The sequence below is a fragment of the Chinchilla lanigera genome, unplaced genomic scaffold, assembly GCF_000276665.1.
Source record: "Chinchilla lanigera isolate Chin_1 unplaced genomic scaffold, ChiLan1.0 scaffold00134, whole genome shotgun sequence".
In the NCBI taxonomy this organism is placed as follows: Eukaryota; Metazoa; Chordata; class Mammalia; order Rodentia; family Chinchillidae; genus Chinchilla; species Chinchilla lanigera.
In genome coordinates this window covers 1,963,351-1,978,044 of record NW_004955535.1, presented here as the reverse complement: position 1 = coordinate 1,978,044, position 14,694 = coordinate 1,963,351, and the positions used below count along the sequence as shown (strand labels likewise).

General features: G+C 32.7%; 1 protein-coding gene across 1 annotated transcript in view; it reads right to left on the bottom strand.

Moving 5' to 3' along the window:
* Positions 1-14,694, bottom strand: part of Dmd (dystrophin) — a 2,013,932-nt gene that overhangs the window by 1,318,971 nt on the left and 680,267 nt on the right. Inside the window, exons 20-21 of the mRNA XM_013507710.1 lie at positions 6,280-6,521; positions 967-1,147 (exon numbers count right to left, since the gene is read on the bottom strand). Of these exons, the coding sequence (XP_013363164.1) occupies positions 967-1,147; positions 6,280-6,521 (423 nt within the window). The remainder of the gene's footprint in view (positions 1-966; positions 1,148-6,279; positions 6,522-14,694) is intronic.

The following is a 14,694-nucleotide window of genomic DNA, read 5'->3' as shown; positions in this document are numbered from 1 at the left end:
TTCTAGAAAATTTATGGTAAATCTTTTGAATATTGACAAAGAAAAGCAGTAGGAAAACAAGTTTTCCAATGAGTTAAAGTTTTAGTAGAAAACAAGCACATTCTTGCACTTTTCATAATGAATTTAGAGAAGGAATTAAGAAAATATTTGATCTTAGTGCCTTAACTCCCTATTGTACTCTGTAATCTTTGTTGTGTGAACATAAGCATATGTACGCATATGTATGGTAGAACAGAACTAATTTGCTGATGCTTTGAAAACTGTTCATGAACCCATCTCTCAGAGAGATTTTGGTCTTAACAATTAAAGTGATTCATAGAGATATTTCTAAGCATGTAGTATGTATTAATATCATAGGAGTAAATGAGTGATAAAAAAGACATCTTAAACGTTTACTAGTTATACGGGATGTATTTGCATAATTGTTCCACTTTTATCTTTTATTTTGTCGTCAAAGGAGAAAAGGAGGATTTGTGTAATTATACTGATTAAAAAGTAAAATGTAGCCCAAAGAGTTATTTGTCCTTTGCTGAATTTCAGTTCTCCACATGTATGCTATAGTTATACTTTCAAATCTATTGATAGAAGCATCAGAAATGCCTACATAAATATCCTTGGATAGAGAGCAAACTGGCTTTAGTGAACGTCTGCTCACACAAACTTAATTACTCTTTTATTCTCTTCACTATTCAAAATGCCTGATTCTCAAATGGGCAAACCACCCAGGAGAAACTATGCCTATATAAGGCATGTTTTATTTGTTCTTCAACAAAATCCTGAAATTATTATGGGAGAAAAATATAACATACCTGTCTTCCAGCACAAGTATTTTATTACTTGTTAATAGAGGTTATGGGTAGGGAAATTCCATTGACAGTTGTTATTCTTTTGTGTTAGTACTTTCTGTTTCCCACAAATAACCAATTTGGAAAACTTCATGTAGCTCTTTTAAGTATTTTTACTTACTTGTCTGTAGCTCTTTCTCCTTGGCCTGCATATCCGCAAAGACTTGGTTAAAATGATTTGTAAAGGCCACAAAGTCTGCGTCCAGGAACATTGGCCCTTGTCCTTTCTTTTTCAAGGCTATGCTTTGAATTTTTAATCGCTCTATTTGAGGTTGAAGAGCTGACATCCGGTTGACTTCATCCTGCATGATAGTTTAAAGTATTAAAACAAATAAAACTTTTACTCTGCATAAATTATAGTTTTGCAAAGGCAGTTGTGAAAAGGCAGTGATGCAGTCTTAGTTTAAATACTTTTAACAAACATTGAATCACAAACATCCATGATGATTTAGGCAAATTTCTATCATAAAGCATCAGTTCAATAATACCATGGCTCTTTGTTCACTTTGTATCATCATTTATAATGATCTTTAATTTCAATATGACATCATAGATTGTTTATGCCTATAATATTCATATATGTACATATGTGTGTGGAACCATATTTAATATATATTTAAATCTATCATCTTCAATTTTGTATAGCCTCAGTATTTCTCCTTGCCAAACAGGCAATTGTTCCACTCTTTTAATTAGTAAGATTAATTATTCTGGGTTTTATTTTCTGGGTTTTATTTTGGCCTAGAATAATTATTAATAGCACTACTTTTCATTTTCAGTGTACTGTAGTTTGGGCCGTAAAATCACGTGGATGCTGGTGTGCTGAATGATACGGTAGTCACTAGCTGCACCTGACATGCGGTTAGTCCAAACTTACATAAGCTGGAATTTTAAAATGGACACTGACTTTTGATAACTGAGTGTAAAAAATTAAGAACATGATCTATCTTGCAGCTTTGAAATGTTGACTGAACCTTGAAATGATAGTAATTTAGATAAATCTGATAAAATAAAATACATTATTAAAATTCATGTGCCTGTTTCTTTTAAATTTTTGAATGTGATTATAAGACATTTACAATTATTTATGGGGCTTGAATATGTGACTTGCAGTTTTTAAATGTTTTTGACAGACCTGTTTTTCACTTGTTTCCATAGGTTTGTTTCTAGTGAAATTGCAATTAGTTTGTATTTAATGCATAAATAATATGAATCCAAAGAGACATTTTGAAATGCTCTTTTGAAAATTATTATTACCATTGTTGCTTACATATTATTCATATTTACACCACCTTTAAAAAGTACTTGGTAATTGTTTATTATTTAAAATGTAAAAATTAGGATGATTAAAATTAAAACTTGGATCATGAGCCAATTATTAAGAGGGGAATATTAAAAGAATTACAGCAGTTATCAACTAAATTTAAAACTGAGCTTCCTGGAAAGCACACTGAAAAGGTGAAATAAAAGAAAATGTTAACTTTGGATGTATGCATACATTGTGGAGCGTGATATGTGTTAGCATTGGCTTAGATAAGTGTACAACATAAATCTTTTTGTGGAAGCAATACTTCATGATGGTCAGGATTACTTGTTCTGAGTTTTAGAAGATATAGAGATAACTTTCAGTGGAATGTAATTATGTTATTATTACTAAGTATGTTGACTCAAGTCAGTTAATCTTTGATAACAAAAGCTTTTGCTAGGTGAAGATTGAAGTTATTTAGAAAAATGTGGGACTAAACCATCTCCCTCATTCAAACATAAGTATTCTTCATCATGTGCTAAATGGTTAGTACATATCCATGGATAAAGAACTTGACAAGAAGTAAAGAGCAATAATGTGTATTTTTATTACACTAACACGCACACTTTCTACAGTGGATTTGCAAATAGCAGTTCTAGCATCTGCTGTGAACATTTAAGAACGTGATTTACATTTGGCCAGATGGAGGGCAGATATTTTTCCTGTTTAGGGAGCTGTAGAAGGAGCTTACAGTATAACCAAGTGTGTTGTACAAAATGAAGGGGACTTTGAATTTAATAAAACATTTGGGCAAATGTTCAGTTGAGACTAAAAATTCTGAGAATAAATCATGGGAGAGATCATTTTGTAGTGAAGACCTCAATGTTTAAAATATGTTAACAATTATCCATCATTTCCATAAAAAGCTTTGGTGTGGATCATACTACGGAGTAAAACATCTTCCCTAAGTGTGTTTATCCTTCAGAATTATATGCTCATCTAATAGAAGCTATTGTACTTTTTTTGAGAAAGGGTCATGGATTTATTTTAACTTTGAAAAAGTCCTCAAACTTTAAAACTATTAAAAGCTACTTCTGTTGAGCATTAGATTATGAATTAAATCTACCGTTCAATATAAAAACACCTTCAAATAAAGGAAACAAATGACATGCAGGGTAAAATTATTTATTTGCCACCAAATACAGCCAAAAAGTATAACTTTAACTTTTCTGTGAATAATATTAAGCTTATCTGGCTAAATGCTTTATTTAAACTGATCATTACATTCAGAAACCAAAGAGCAAAAGAAAAATAATTTATAAAGAGAAGTCAGATCACATCATCAGAATTTGAGACTTTGTGGCTGGATGCAGTAAAGGAAATATTTTTAATCTGTATGATTCCACCAATCCCAAGAGAATATTTAGTACATTCACCAGTGATCTCCATTGCTCCTCAGTTTAATACTAAGACCCTACCATAACACCAAGATCCTAGCATGTCCCTCAAATCATGGCTTGGAGATACATTGATCTATCTATCTATCTATCTATCTATCTATCTATCTATCTATCTATCATCTATCTACATTTTCATCTTCCTTCCTCAGCCTTCTCTTCCTCCCCTTTATGCTGACCATTCACATTGGCTTTCACTTGATCTTCATGGCTCACTCACACCATGTTTCTTTCGATTGCAGTACCTTACCCCACCTGGTTCTCTTGGGTACTGCCAACTCATCATTAAAGCCTCAATTGAAATGTCCCTCTACCAAGGAAGCTTTCCTTGGGGGTTCTGTCTAGCTCTGATTTTCCTGTTAAATAATCTCCCTAACTGTGTGCATTTGCAGAAGCCTTTGTCTCAGTGGAAATTTTATATCTATTTATTCATTGGCTTATTGTTTCTCTTCTCTACTCTGCATAAATAAAATGAAGCAAGGGTCAGTAACATTCACTATTATTTCTGAAACATAGTACTATGAACTGAACTATGTTTCCTCAAAATATATGTGTTGAAGCCATAACTCTCAGTGAAACTCTATGAGTATTTGGAAATAGAAATTTTAGAACGTAATTGATGTTAAGGTGTCATCAGCGGGAGTCCTAATCTTACAGGGTTGATGGCTTTGTATAACCAGGAAGCTCACTGTTGTTCTCATGCTCGTGTGTTTTGCACTCCATCATCCTTCTCCATGTACTTTAACCTAGAAATGTTATGTGGGAAGACATTTTATGAAGTTGACCATCCAGAAGCAAATGTGAGAGAACTTGCCAAAAGCTGAACTCAGCCAGACCTTGATCTAGGATTTTCCAAACACTAGAAGGCTGATAAAGGAAATTTGTACTGTTTAAACCACCTAATAAATGTTATTTGCTATGGCAGCCCAAGCTAGCTAGCATACTCAGGAAGATTCTTGGACACATTAGAGATACTGCACTGAATATACATTTAATAGGTGAGTGTATTTTGTAGAAGCTATTAATAATTTGTAAAACTGAAGGCTGGGGATATAGCTCAGTGACACAGCTCCTGCCTGGGAAATGCCAGGTCCTGAGTACAATTCCCGGTACAAAAAAAAACCAACCAAACAAACAAAAAAACACGGAAAAACCTGAATCATGGTAATTAGGGCTAAAGGAACATACTTTTGTTGCAAGAAATAATATATGGAAATTATTTTTCTAATTCACCAAAAAACACATGGATTCTACTACTAAATTTTAAGATGTAGCTAAATGCAGAAATTCCTTAATGCACATCTATCTAATAAGTTCAATTGTAATTCTGTAGTATGTTCTATATCCAAAACTATAGTTTCTGAGTTTATTTCCTACTAAAGTTTTAGCTCTAATATTTAAAGAAAAAAAATCAAGGTTTTCCATTGTTTTCCTTTGAAAAAAGCTTGAATTTCCAGTAATTTTCTGGGTTTAATTTCTTTTTCAGACATAACCCTGTCACCTCTCCATCTTCAGTCACCCCTTATTCAAACTATTCTTTTTAAAGTAGGCAAATTAACTTCTATTCATATTAACTAGAATCATCTCGATCTATCATTAAATGTTCATCCTAAAAACGTTTTAATCCATCCTCTAATCAATGTCCCACCAAAGTGCACAGGTCATAGTAATGATGAGAAAATTCAAACTCTTTCCATAATTACACATTTCCAGTTTTCATACACTTGCAAATATGTTCTTTTAATCTCTTTCTCAGGCCCGTTTGTGCCAATTCAAATTTGCGTTGCCTCTCCCACTTCACTGGCCACCTTTTTCCTCTGTCCCAGGAGACAGATAGTTACAGGTAAAAGCTCCTTCTCTTTAGCCATTTGTGAACAAGCTGAGTCAGTGTGGAGCCCTATCCAGGTACAGTACTGAAAGGCAGGGGAAAAGAGTAGGCCACATATTTTCTGGCTGCATTTCCATCCAGTTGCCTTGAGGTGGCTCTTAATCTTCCCTTTACTATGAGAATCTATCTCTATTCTCCTGAGTTTCCAAAAACTCTCTTCCTGATTTTCTGCTCTAAGAGAAGTAACAGCTCTGACGCAGAGTTACTGCACTATCCCTGAGGTTCTTCAATACTCCAGTCATAGTTGTATAACATCTCTTTGCAATGAAACCTTATTCAAATTTGCCAGAATTGAGTGGACCATTTACGTTAGTGAATTTCCTTAGGTACCAAATTGTATAGCATGTCCACGTGGTGTTGAATTGTATTTCCAGCTACGGATTTGTATGAATTCCAGTTTTTCTCCATATGACTGGACTTCGTTATTCTCAAAGAAAATCTCTAGGGGCTGGGGATTTAGCTCAGCGGCACAGCGTCTGCCTGGCAAGTGCAAGGTTGTGAGTTCAATTCCTGGTACCAGAAAAAAAAAATCAAAGAAAATCTCTAAAGTATAGGCCACTTCTATAAGCTTCATGTGGTTTTTACCCTCCCTAAATGTTTCATCCATTAGGAAACTGACAAGATCAATTAGCCATGAATAATTTCTCTACCAAAAAACTATAGGATTTCAGCATCTATATATTACTTATTTGAACTGATTTTCTTTATTTATAGTTTATTGTTTTTGTTCAGTTAAATCTCTGGGAGGTGAGAATTTCATTACCAAACATTTTGTGGTGGTTCTTTTGGCAATCACCAAGAAATGCCTAGTAATCGTGATCCAAATGGAAGGAGGATTCTTACCTTACAGATTTTTAACTGGCTTTTAATTGCTGTTGGCTCGGATGTGGAGGTGGGTTGGGTTTTCAACCAGTTTTCAGCAGTGCTTGTCATCTGTTCCAATTGTTGCAGCTGATTATAGAAAGTGATGATGCAGTTCTGGTACTCTAACCAGTTAAGTCTCTCACTTAGCAACTGGCAGAACTCTATCCACCGGCTGTTCAGTTGTTCTGAGGCTTGTCTGACGCTGTCAGCGTTAACACCCTCTAGAAAGAAAAAAAAAATAAATGTATTCCCTGAAGCCACAGACTGAAAGAAATCATCTGAAAAAACATTGTATTTTTATTATAAAAGTATTCATCATATGAATGACTTCAAATAAAATCATTTATTTACCGATAAAGTTCTAAAAGTATGAAGCATTTTCTGATGGTTGAATGGAATATTGCAGTCGCACCTTATGACTGAACATGAATGTCATAAAAATAATAAATGAGGGAGACCTAAGGTGTGGAAGAGTAGAATAGATTTAAATGAAAATAAAGTGGTGAAATCTGTGAGGGAAGTGGGGGAGGCTGATAATAATAAAATATTCTTGACTATTTCTAAATAAGCATTAAATATGTTATTATTGTAAAATTTATTTTCTAAAAATAACTTGCATTTTAGTTTTAAAAACAAATATGGCAGTGAGTGGATATAGTATTTGCATTTTTTATCAAAGGATTTACTCAAGATCAATTATTCCTTATTTTTGCTATAGTTGTCCAGTGTAAAATTGCCCATTGAGCCAAAGAAGTGAAGCAAACACTCAGAACCATAAATCTTTGTACTGTGAAAATGTTTCCACTCACGAATGTGGAAGTTCACGTGAACCTTTAAAGCTAACCTATAGCAAATAAAGTATAATTTTTCAATGACACAGTGAAAATACAAGTACACTATTACCATTCTGGAGTAGCTATTATATGCCAGGGAATGTGCTACATCCTTTTGTAGGTGTTGTCTCATGGTTATTAAATTTTACCATAATTTGATGTATACCGAAGCCAAATCAAGTATATATTATCCTACACACACAGTATGAAAGTACTACAACATAGTCAACTCTTGTTTGTGTTGTGAAATGGAGTTCAAAACATTTACACTTAGATATATAAATTTATATAGAATTTTTCTAATGAATTACATTTCATAAAAATGGATTAAATATGATACTATGCATTAAAAAATAGTCTTGAAGGTACAAATTTTTAGAAATGTGAAACACCTGGAAATTTTGTATATATATGCAGGGACCTCAAAGGGACCATAGGTCACTGCAAAATTCTTCCTCTAAATTAAAATATGTGAGGGATAAATTGATTTAAGGAAACCAAATTATTTAAGAAAATGTCCTTGTATGAATGTTCATCTTACCGACTTCCTGGAATAAAATTCAGTTAAAAGGGAACCAAGTTCTTGAAAGTTTTAAAGGAAATCGCCAGCAAATCTAAGGCTTAGCATGCATATGCCACACAGTCTATCTGTTTTAAAGACCAAAAGCTATGGGCTTAACCCCAACAACTATTTTACTTTATTTTGCATTTTTATGCTCAGATATTACAATTTTCAATTTGTTATAATCATACTATGCTGCCAAGTCAGGTTGTTCAATTCCTTTCAATCACAAATCCAACTTTAGTAATTTCAAAGTATTACACTACCCAGGATGACACCAGAGGGAAAAAAATTTCCAATGTAATTACTACAATCTTGTCTCTTTTGGTCAATACATTTTGAAAAAGATGTAATGACAAAAGTATAAGAAATAATATATCTTGCTATAAAAAGGCATATGATTGAAAAGAAGTAAATAATCTCCTAATAGCCCCTAACACTGATGAGAACAATTGAACTTATTGAGGAATTTGGATGTACGGGGTGATGTACTGTTCATGATGCTCTAGTTTTATTCTGAAATATGTCATAGAAGATGTTATAGTATTGTTGGTTGGAAGATGAAGATGTTTGGCCGAAACAATCAAAGAATCTAAAATTGGGGCTGGGGATCTAGCTCAGCAGCAAAAGCGCCTGCTTGGCAAGCGCAAGGCCGTGAGTTCGGTTCCCGGTACCGGAGAAAAACCAAAAAAAAAAAAAAAAAAAAAAAAACCAAAAAAAAAAAAACAAAGAATCTAAAATTTCAATCCTGTAGGTATTCAATTTGGGAAGGATATTATGATAAAGTTTGAAAATTATTCCTAGGAAATAAAAGGCATGATTTATAAATGCGCAGGTAAATTTTTAAAATTTTGTCATGTAATATTTCAGAAATGTGCCATGGATCCAAATGGCCACATGTTTAAAAGAAATATTTTTAGCATACGTTGAAAATGCAGTTATAAGGGGCTGGGGATTTAGCTCAGCGGCAAAAGCGCCTGCCTGGCAAGCGCAAGGTCGTGAGTTCAGTTCCTGGTACCGGAGAAAAACCAAAAAAAAAAAAAAAAGAAAAAAAGAAAATGCAGTTATAAGAAGGAATTCCACAATGTGGGGAAAATTACCAAAAACCAAACATCTACATGGTACAGAAACACATAAAGTAATCTCTCTGCTCCTGAGAAAGGGCAATCTTGTGAAAACTCCTAGAAATTGGGGAACTAACTCCATAAATTTTCAGTAGAAATATTGTATGCTAATTTTGCAAACAAGGTAAACAATAATGAAGCAAAAATAGGTTCTGCACATTACTAAAATTCAAGGGCCAGGTTTAAGTGAGTTGTGTGGATCATTAGATAAAGTTGTAAGTTGTGTCAAAGTCTTTCTCAGTGCTAAACATCGTAATAAAAAGAATTATAATAAAGGAGAAAAGTTAACTTCATACAAATTTAAAACACTGTAAACATAATAGTTACACGTATCTTGTCCTTTATAATGGAATATGTGAAAATAGAGTAATGGGTAAAAGAAACACTTTCATATTAAGATAAAGAGGGAATTGTTAGAAAGGCATAGAAATTAACGGTACGAGCTAGAGTTCCACTTGCATGTGCCTTGCTAGATGAATGAAGTGGGTTCATTCACATAATCTTATTGGGTTTCATTGTTCTCATCCATGCAATGTGGATAAAAATAAAATCAACTATATGAAGGCTCTGAGTTAACATATATATATATATGAAGTACTTAGGCAAAATCTTATACATAGGAGGCAACTAGTAAATATTAGACAATGTTTATTATATAGAATATGAAAAAGAACAGGTAAAAAAACAATAGACCAGATTTCTCAAGTGTTAACATTAGGATGTGAGGTAATCTTTATAATGAAAGAGGTCATTTATGAAAAATGAATTAGTAATATTTTTGAATTAGTTTGCACGTTATATAACAGAGCTAATATGAGATTTAACAAGTATAGTATATGTGAATGTTTAAAGAATTTACATGAATAAGTGGTGCTATAATAATGAGAATTTACTAGACAATTTTGGAGTGCTCACTCATTTATTTATAATAATTTAAAATTAAGGACATCCATATCAAAAATTTGAAACAAAAATTTCTAGATGCCTCAAGCAAAGGCACAAAGTTGATTCCAGGAAATCAGAAGTCTTAGGAATGATTTATATGTCTCATATTAATTCATGAGCAATGTACTTGCTGCTCAATTTGTGTATAACCTGTCCTAAACTACAAACCCCTCAAGGAAATATGTCACCACCGGCAGTATCAGCTGAGTGTAGAAACAGACTAACTACCCTATACTCGTGAGCTCACTGAACACCAAAGCAATAGCTTACTCACTGTAGAGACGGACGTTACGACAGCAATACATACAGAAACAAAAAGTCACACACAAACAAACGCAATCTTGTTTCAAGTTTGCTTTAAAATACTTAGGGGATCAGAAGCACTGTCACATATCATATTACTTAATGTATTTCTCTTAATTTAAATCTTAAAATGTCATTGCTTTAACTTTGTGAATTAATTGATCATATATCTGTGAGTTCTACTGATAATATTTAAAGGAGGGTCCATAAAATTTCTCTGGAACAAGTAAAGTATCCGTTTTGCAAACAAATGTTTCCATATGAAAAAGTTTGTATTGCATGTGATTGTATTATGTATAAGTATTTCATGGAATTATACTGCTAACTCAACTGAAAATGTTACTATATATGATAGTTTATAAATATAAATATGTGCTAAATATCAATCATTGGAGTGTCTATTTTTCTCATTTTTTGTCCCCTGTTTAAGAATACAAACATTACTTCACCAGGCATTCTGAACAATACTTATGGAAACCACGTAGCGCATTCGAATCATAAGGATAATGGATCATAATCCATTCACATCTCATATTCTAAACAACCCCTGAAATAGTCTGGAAATGAATATATTGCACCCAGAGGAAGTGGATCATTCCTTGAAGTGCATCCATTAATTTTTTTACTTGTGTACAGTGCATTACAGACTGTTGGAATAATTTTAATTGTGCACCACCTTTCATGCAAGTACTTCAGAAAAGCCACTTAAAGTGAAGTATTCCTCATCAAGTATTTTCATCATTAGCCATGAAGCTAGGGTAGAATAATGTAAAAGTGAGTGCTTTCAGTGCTCTGGAATTAAAAATATTTGGAATAAAACATAAGGTTGCTAATAAATAGGCTCCTATTTTTATGTGAGGGTCAGTACAAGTCCATTCGACCTTTAATACAGGAGCCTAAGAAGTAACAAGTGTTTATTCAGAATTCATGAAAATTTAAGCTTAAATTCTAGCGGGTTCTATCACCACACTGATTTCTATGTAACTGCTAGGACTTTTTAAAGAGCACTTTAAAAATTAATATATTAATAAATATATACACACTGTATATTTATATATAACATATATGTTGATATATGTTTACTAATATATCCCATTTTTCATTCTTTCTTTTTTTGCTAAAGGCAATTGAACTCAGGACCTTGTACTTTCCAGGAAGGCACTAGTGCCACTGAGCTATACCCCTGGACCATTCTTTCTATTTCTAAATATGGAATTCTAACAGAAAAATAGTCATAGTGAAATTATTTGTTTTTTCACAATGATATTTGCTTTTACCACTGATTTCCCATAAGCACAGTAATCATTATGATCTCTTTCACACATACACACACCATAAAATGGAGGTATTCTTCCTTTGGGAAATTATTTTTAGTACAAGATAATATGCCTGTCAATTTACATTGGTTATAAATTCTACGTAGAGGGCTGGGGATATCACTCAGCGGCACAGGGCATGCCCGGCAAGTGCAAGGGCTGAGTTCAATTCCTGGTATCCCCCAAAAAACATTCCATGTAAAAAATTACTTAAGATATCATGTGGAAAGAGAAAACACAAATTGCCCATACTAAAGAGGAAATAAGAGAAGGGGAAATGTGTATAGTTTTTGAAAGCTTTTCACTTACATTTGAGGGACTGCACTATCACAAAGTACTGTTTCCATGCCCCGCTCATATATAGACCAATTTCCAAAACTCAGCCTATTTGAAACTATGTGATTAAAGGAGCTTTTGCTACAGAAAATTCATAGCGATGTGAAGAAAATATCATGGGAGGCTTGACTTTAAAATGAGCCAAAATGACCATAATCCCGGCTTTGGCCCATCTGGAAAATTTTAGTGATTCAAACTCAAATAATATCAATTCATGTGAAAGTACTTAGAGACTATAAAGCAAAATATTAAAATGTGCACTTAGTTAATAGTATACTTATAATGATCCTTGTCTGCCTTCTCATTCTGTGCTATATAATTACAATCCTTAGTACACTTACTATTAAGTATCACCTTAAAAACTATAATCAAGCACTTAGGGAATAGCAATTTTGAGATGCCCTTTTAGTCAAATATACTAATAGTTACAATTTTTATTTCAACATTTCCTTACTGTGATTGTCTTCAGGTTCTTATTTAACACATAGAAAACCACATTGAGAAATCAAAAGTATAGAATAATTTAATATAGAAAATACTACTAAACTTATTACATAATTATAGTATCTCTTCTAGAAACTGGTGAAAACATTTTATAGGTTAAGGAATGGGAAACTGAGATATGCTTATTTGTAAAATGAATGTTTTGATGTAATTATTTTGAATAATTTCTGTTTCAATAGGTAAATAATGTGTCCGACTGTGTTTTCTTTTTGTTACTCTTGACTGATAAGGAAGATTTATGATTTCATGAGTATTATTTTATGGCAGCACACACCTTTAATCCCAGCACTCGGGAGGCTGAGGCAGGTAGATGGCCATCAGTTTGAGGACAGGCTGGGCTACATAAAGTGTTTAAGGCAAATCTAAAATATATAGTGAACAACCATGTTAACTATCCTGTATATACATACATACAGAATTTCTCCTTCTTTCCCTTCTCTTCTGTCTTCTATTTCTATGCTGAAAGAAACTGTCAATGAGTCTTTGGTTGACCAGTATTGCATGTCTATATCTGTTTTCATGAGAAGCCACTTTGAAGATATCAATATGTAATACAACCACCATTGTTAATTCCCTACCACTTTGTTTGTAACTCTGTGTTGTCTGTATTGTGCTTGTGATATGTTGTAAAATGTTGTATGTCTGTTAATGTTTCCCTCCTTTTATCTTTAAAATAAAAAAAATAAAATAAAATAAAATATATAGTGAGACTCTGTCTCAAGAAGCAAAGAAACACACAAAGAATAAAATAAACAATGCTATTTTATAAAATAATTGAAAATAATACTTAATCCTAAAGAAATAAGAACAAAGTAGACATGAGCATGAGATTTTGACGTTATATTGTCTTGAAATCCCACAACCTCACAAACTGAAATGTTTGTGTCCTGAAATAAGCAGTTTAAAACTTATTCAAAATATGATGTTAAGGTTTCAGGATTGAGTTATCTATATTACCAAAGTGTAGCAAGATTATTCATCCTATATAATTGCTAGCATTTTTATAGTTTATAACATCTTTGTATTTAGATAAAGAAATATAAAATTAATCCTTAAAATAGATTACATTCCCTGTTTTCAGTTTTTATGTTTTATTAGTACATGCGTGTATCGCATACCCATTACATGCCTGATGAGGAGTTGGTACAGTTGCATAATGCATCACCATTATTTTCTTCATCTCTTCTCCCTCCCCTCTCTCTCCCTCCCCACTCCCTGTCTTGATCCCTTTCTTATTTCAACAAAATCTATCTCACTACTTCCTAACACCTCTTTTATTTTGCTCTTTATTTTTATTTTTGTTTTCTCATATGAGAGAAACCGTGGTATTATTACATTATCTTAGTATAACACAGCTACAAGAACATATAAACGGAGCACTGGGATCAAATAAACCTCGTACGTACCTTCTCTTCTCTTAAATCGAAAGTATGATCTCATATGTTGATGGTACAATTCATAAAGATGACGCATGTGCAAAAATTTCTTTAATACTCTGTCAAACTACTCCCAATCATTGTACAACCAATTACTAAGGACATACGAACACTACATTAATTTTAACATTAGTGCAAACAAAAATATATTTAAAAAGGGATAAAATCAATTAAATTTATACCAAAATTCTAAGCCTAAATGCTAGCAAGATGACTTTCAGTTAACTTTCATTGGGTAGAGTCAAAGGACAACGAAATTCAAAGGGATGATTACATCTACACATCCCGGCCAAACTGTATATATTTTACAGGAAACATTTCTTTCAGGACATATGACTGATTTTTATCAATACTACAAAACAGCACATGATAGTCAGCTCTTTTGCATTTGAACTATGGTAAATGTTGAAGGTTTACAACATATTTCCCAGAATCTCTCTTAAATTTTTTTTTAATAAAATATCACTGGGTCAAGATGTTTTACTTTCTACATTCTTTACATGTGTTTAAATTTCCTAGATATTTTTAAAATGAATAAAGGTAATTTGCAAATAATTCTTTTTTTTAATCTTTTTTTTCTTTTTTTTTCTTTTTCTTTTTTTTTTTTTTTTTTTTTGTACCAGGAATTGAACTCACGACCTTGCGCTTGCCAGGCAGGTGCTGTGCTGCTAAGCTGAATCCCCAGCCCCTTGCAAATAATTCTGATGGATGATTTTTAGGTCAAAATTGAAATAAAATATAAATTGTGGAGAATTTTTTTTTATGGCTTGGGGTTTTATTCTGAAAGGAAGTGGAAGATTCCCAAAATAATTCTAAATTTTAAAACGTAATGTATCTTACATGGTGATTTTTATTAAAATTCTGCATTCCAAATGTGAGAAAGAAGATTCCAGACTTCTACACTTTTTGGGGAAACTGTGGTTGATAGAAAATTTAATTTGTTTTCCATCTTAATGCACCACACCAATAAACTGTAGTTTCTTATCTATTCAGGAGAAGAGCTATTTTTTTTTTTTTTTTGGTTTTTCTCCGGTA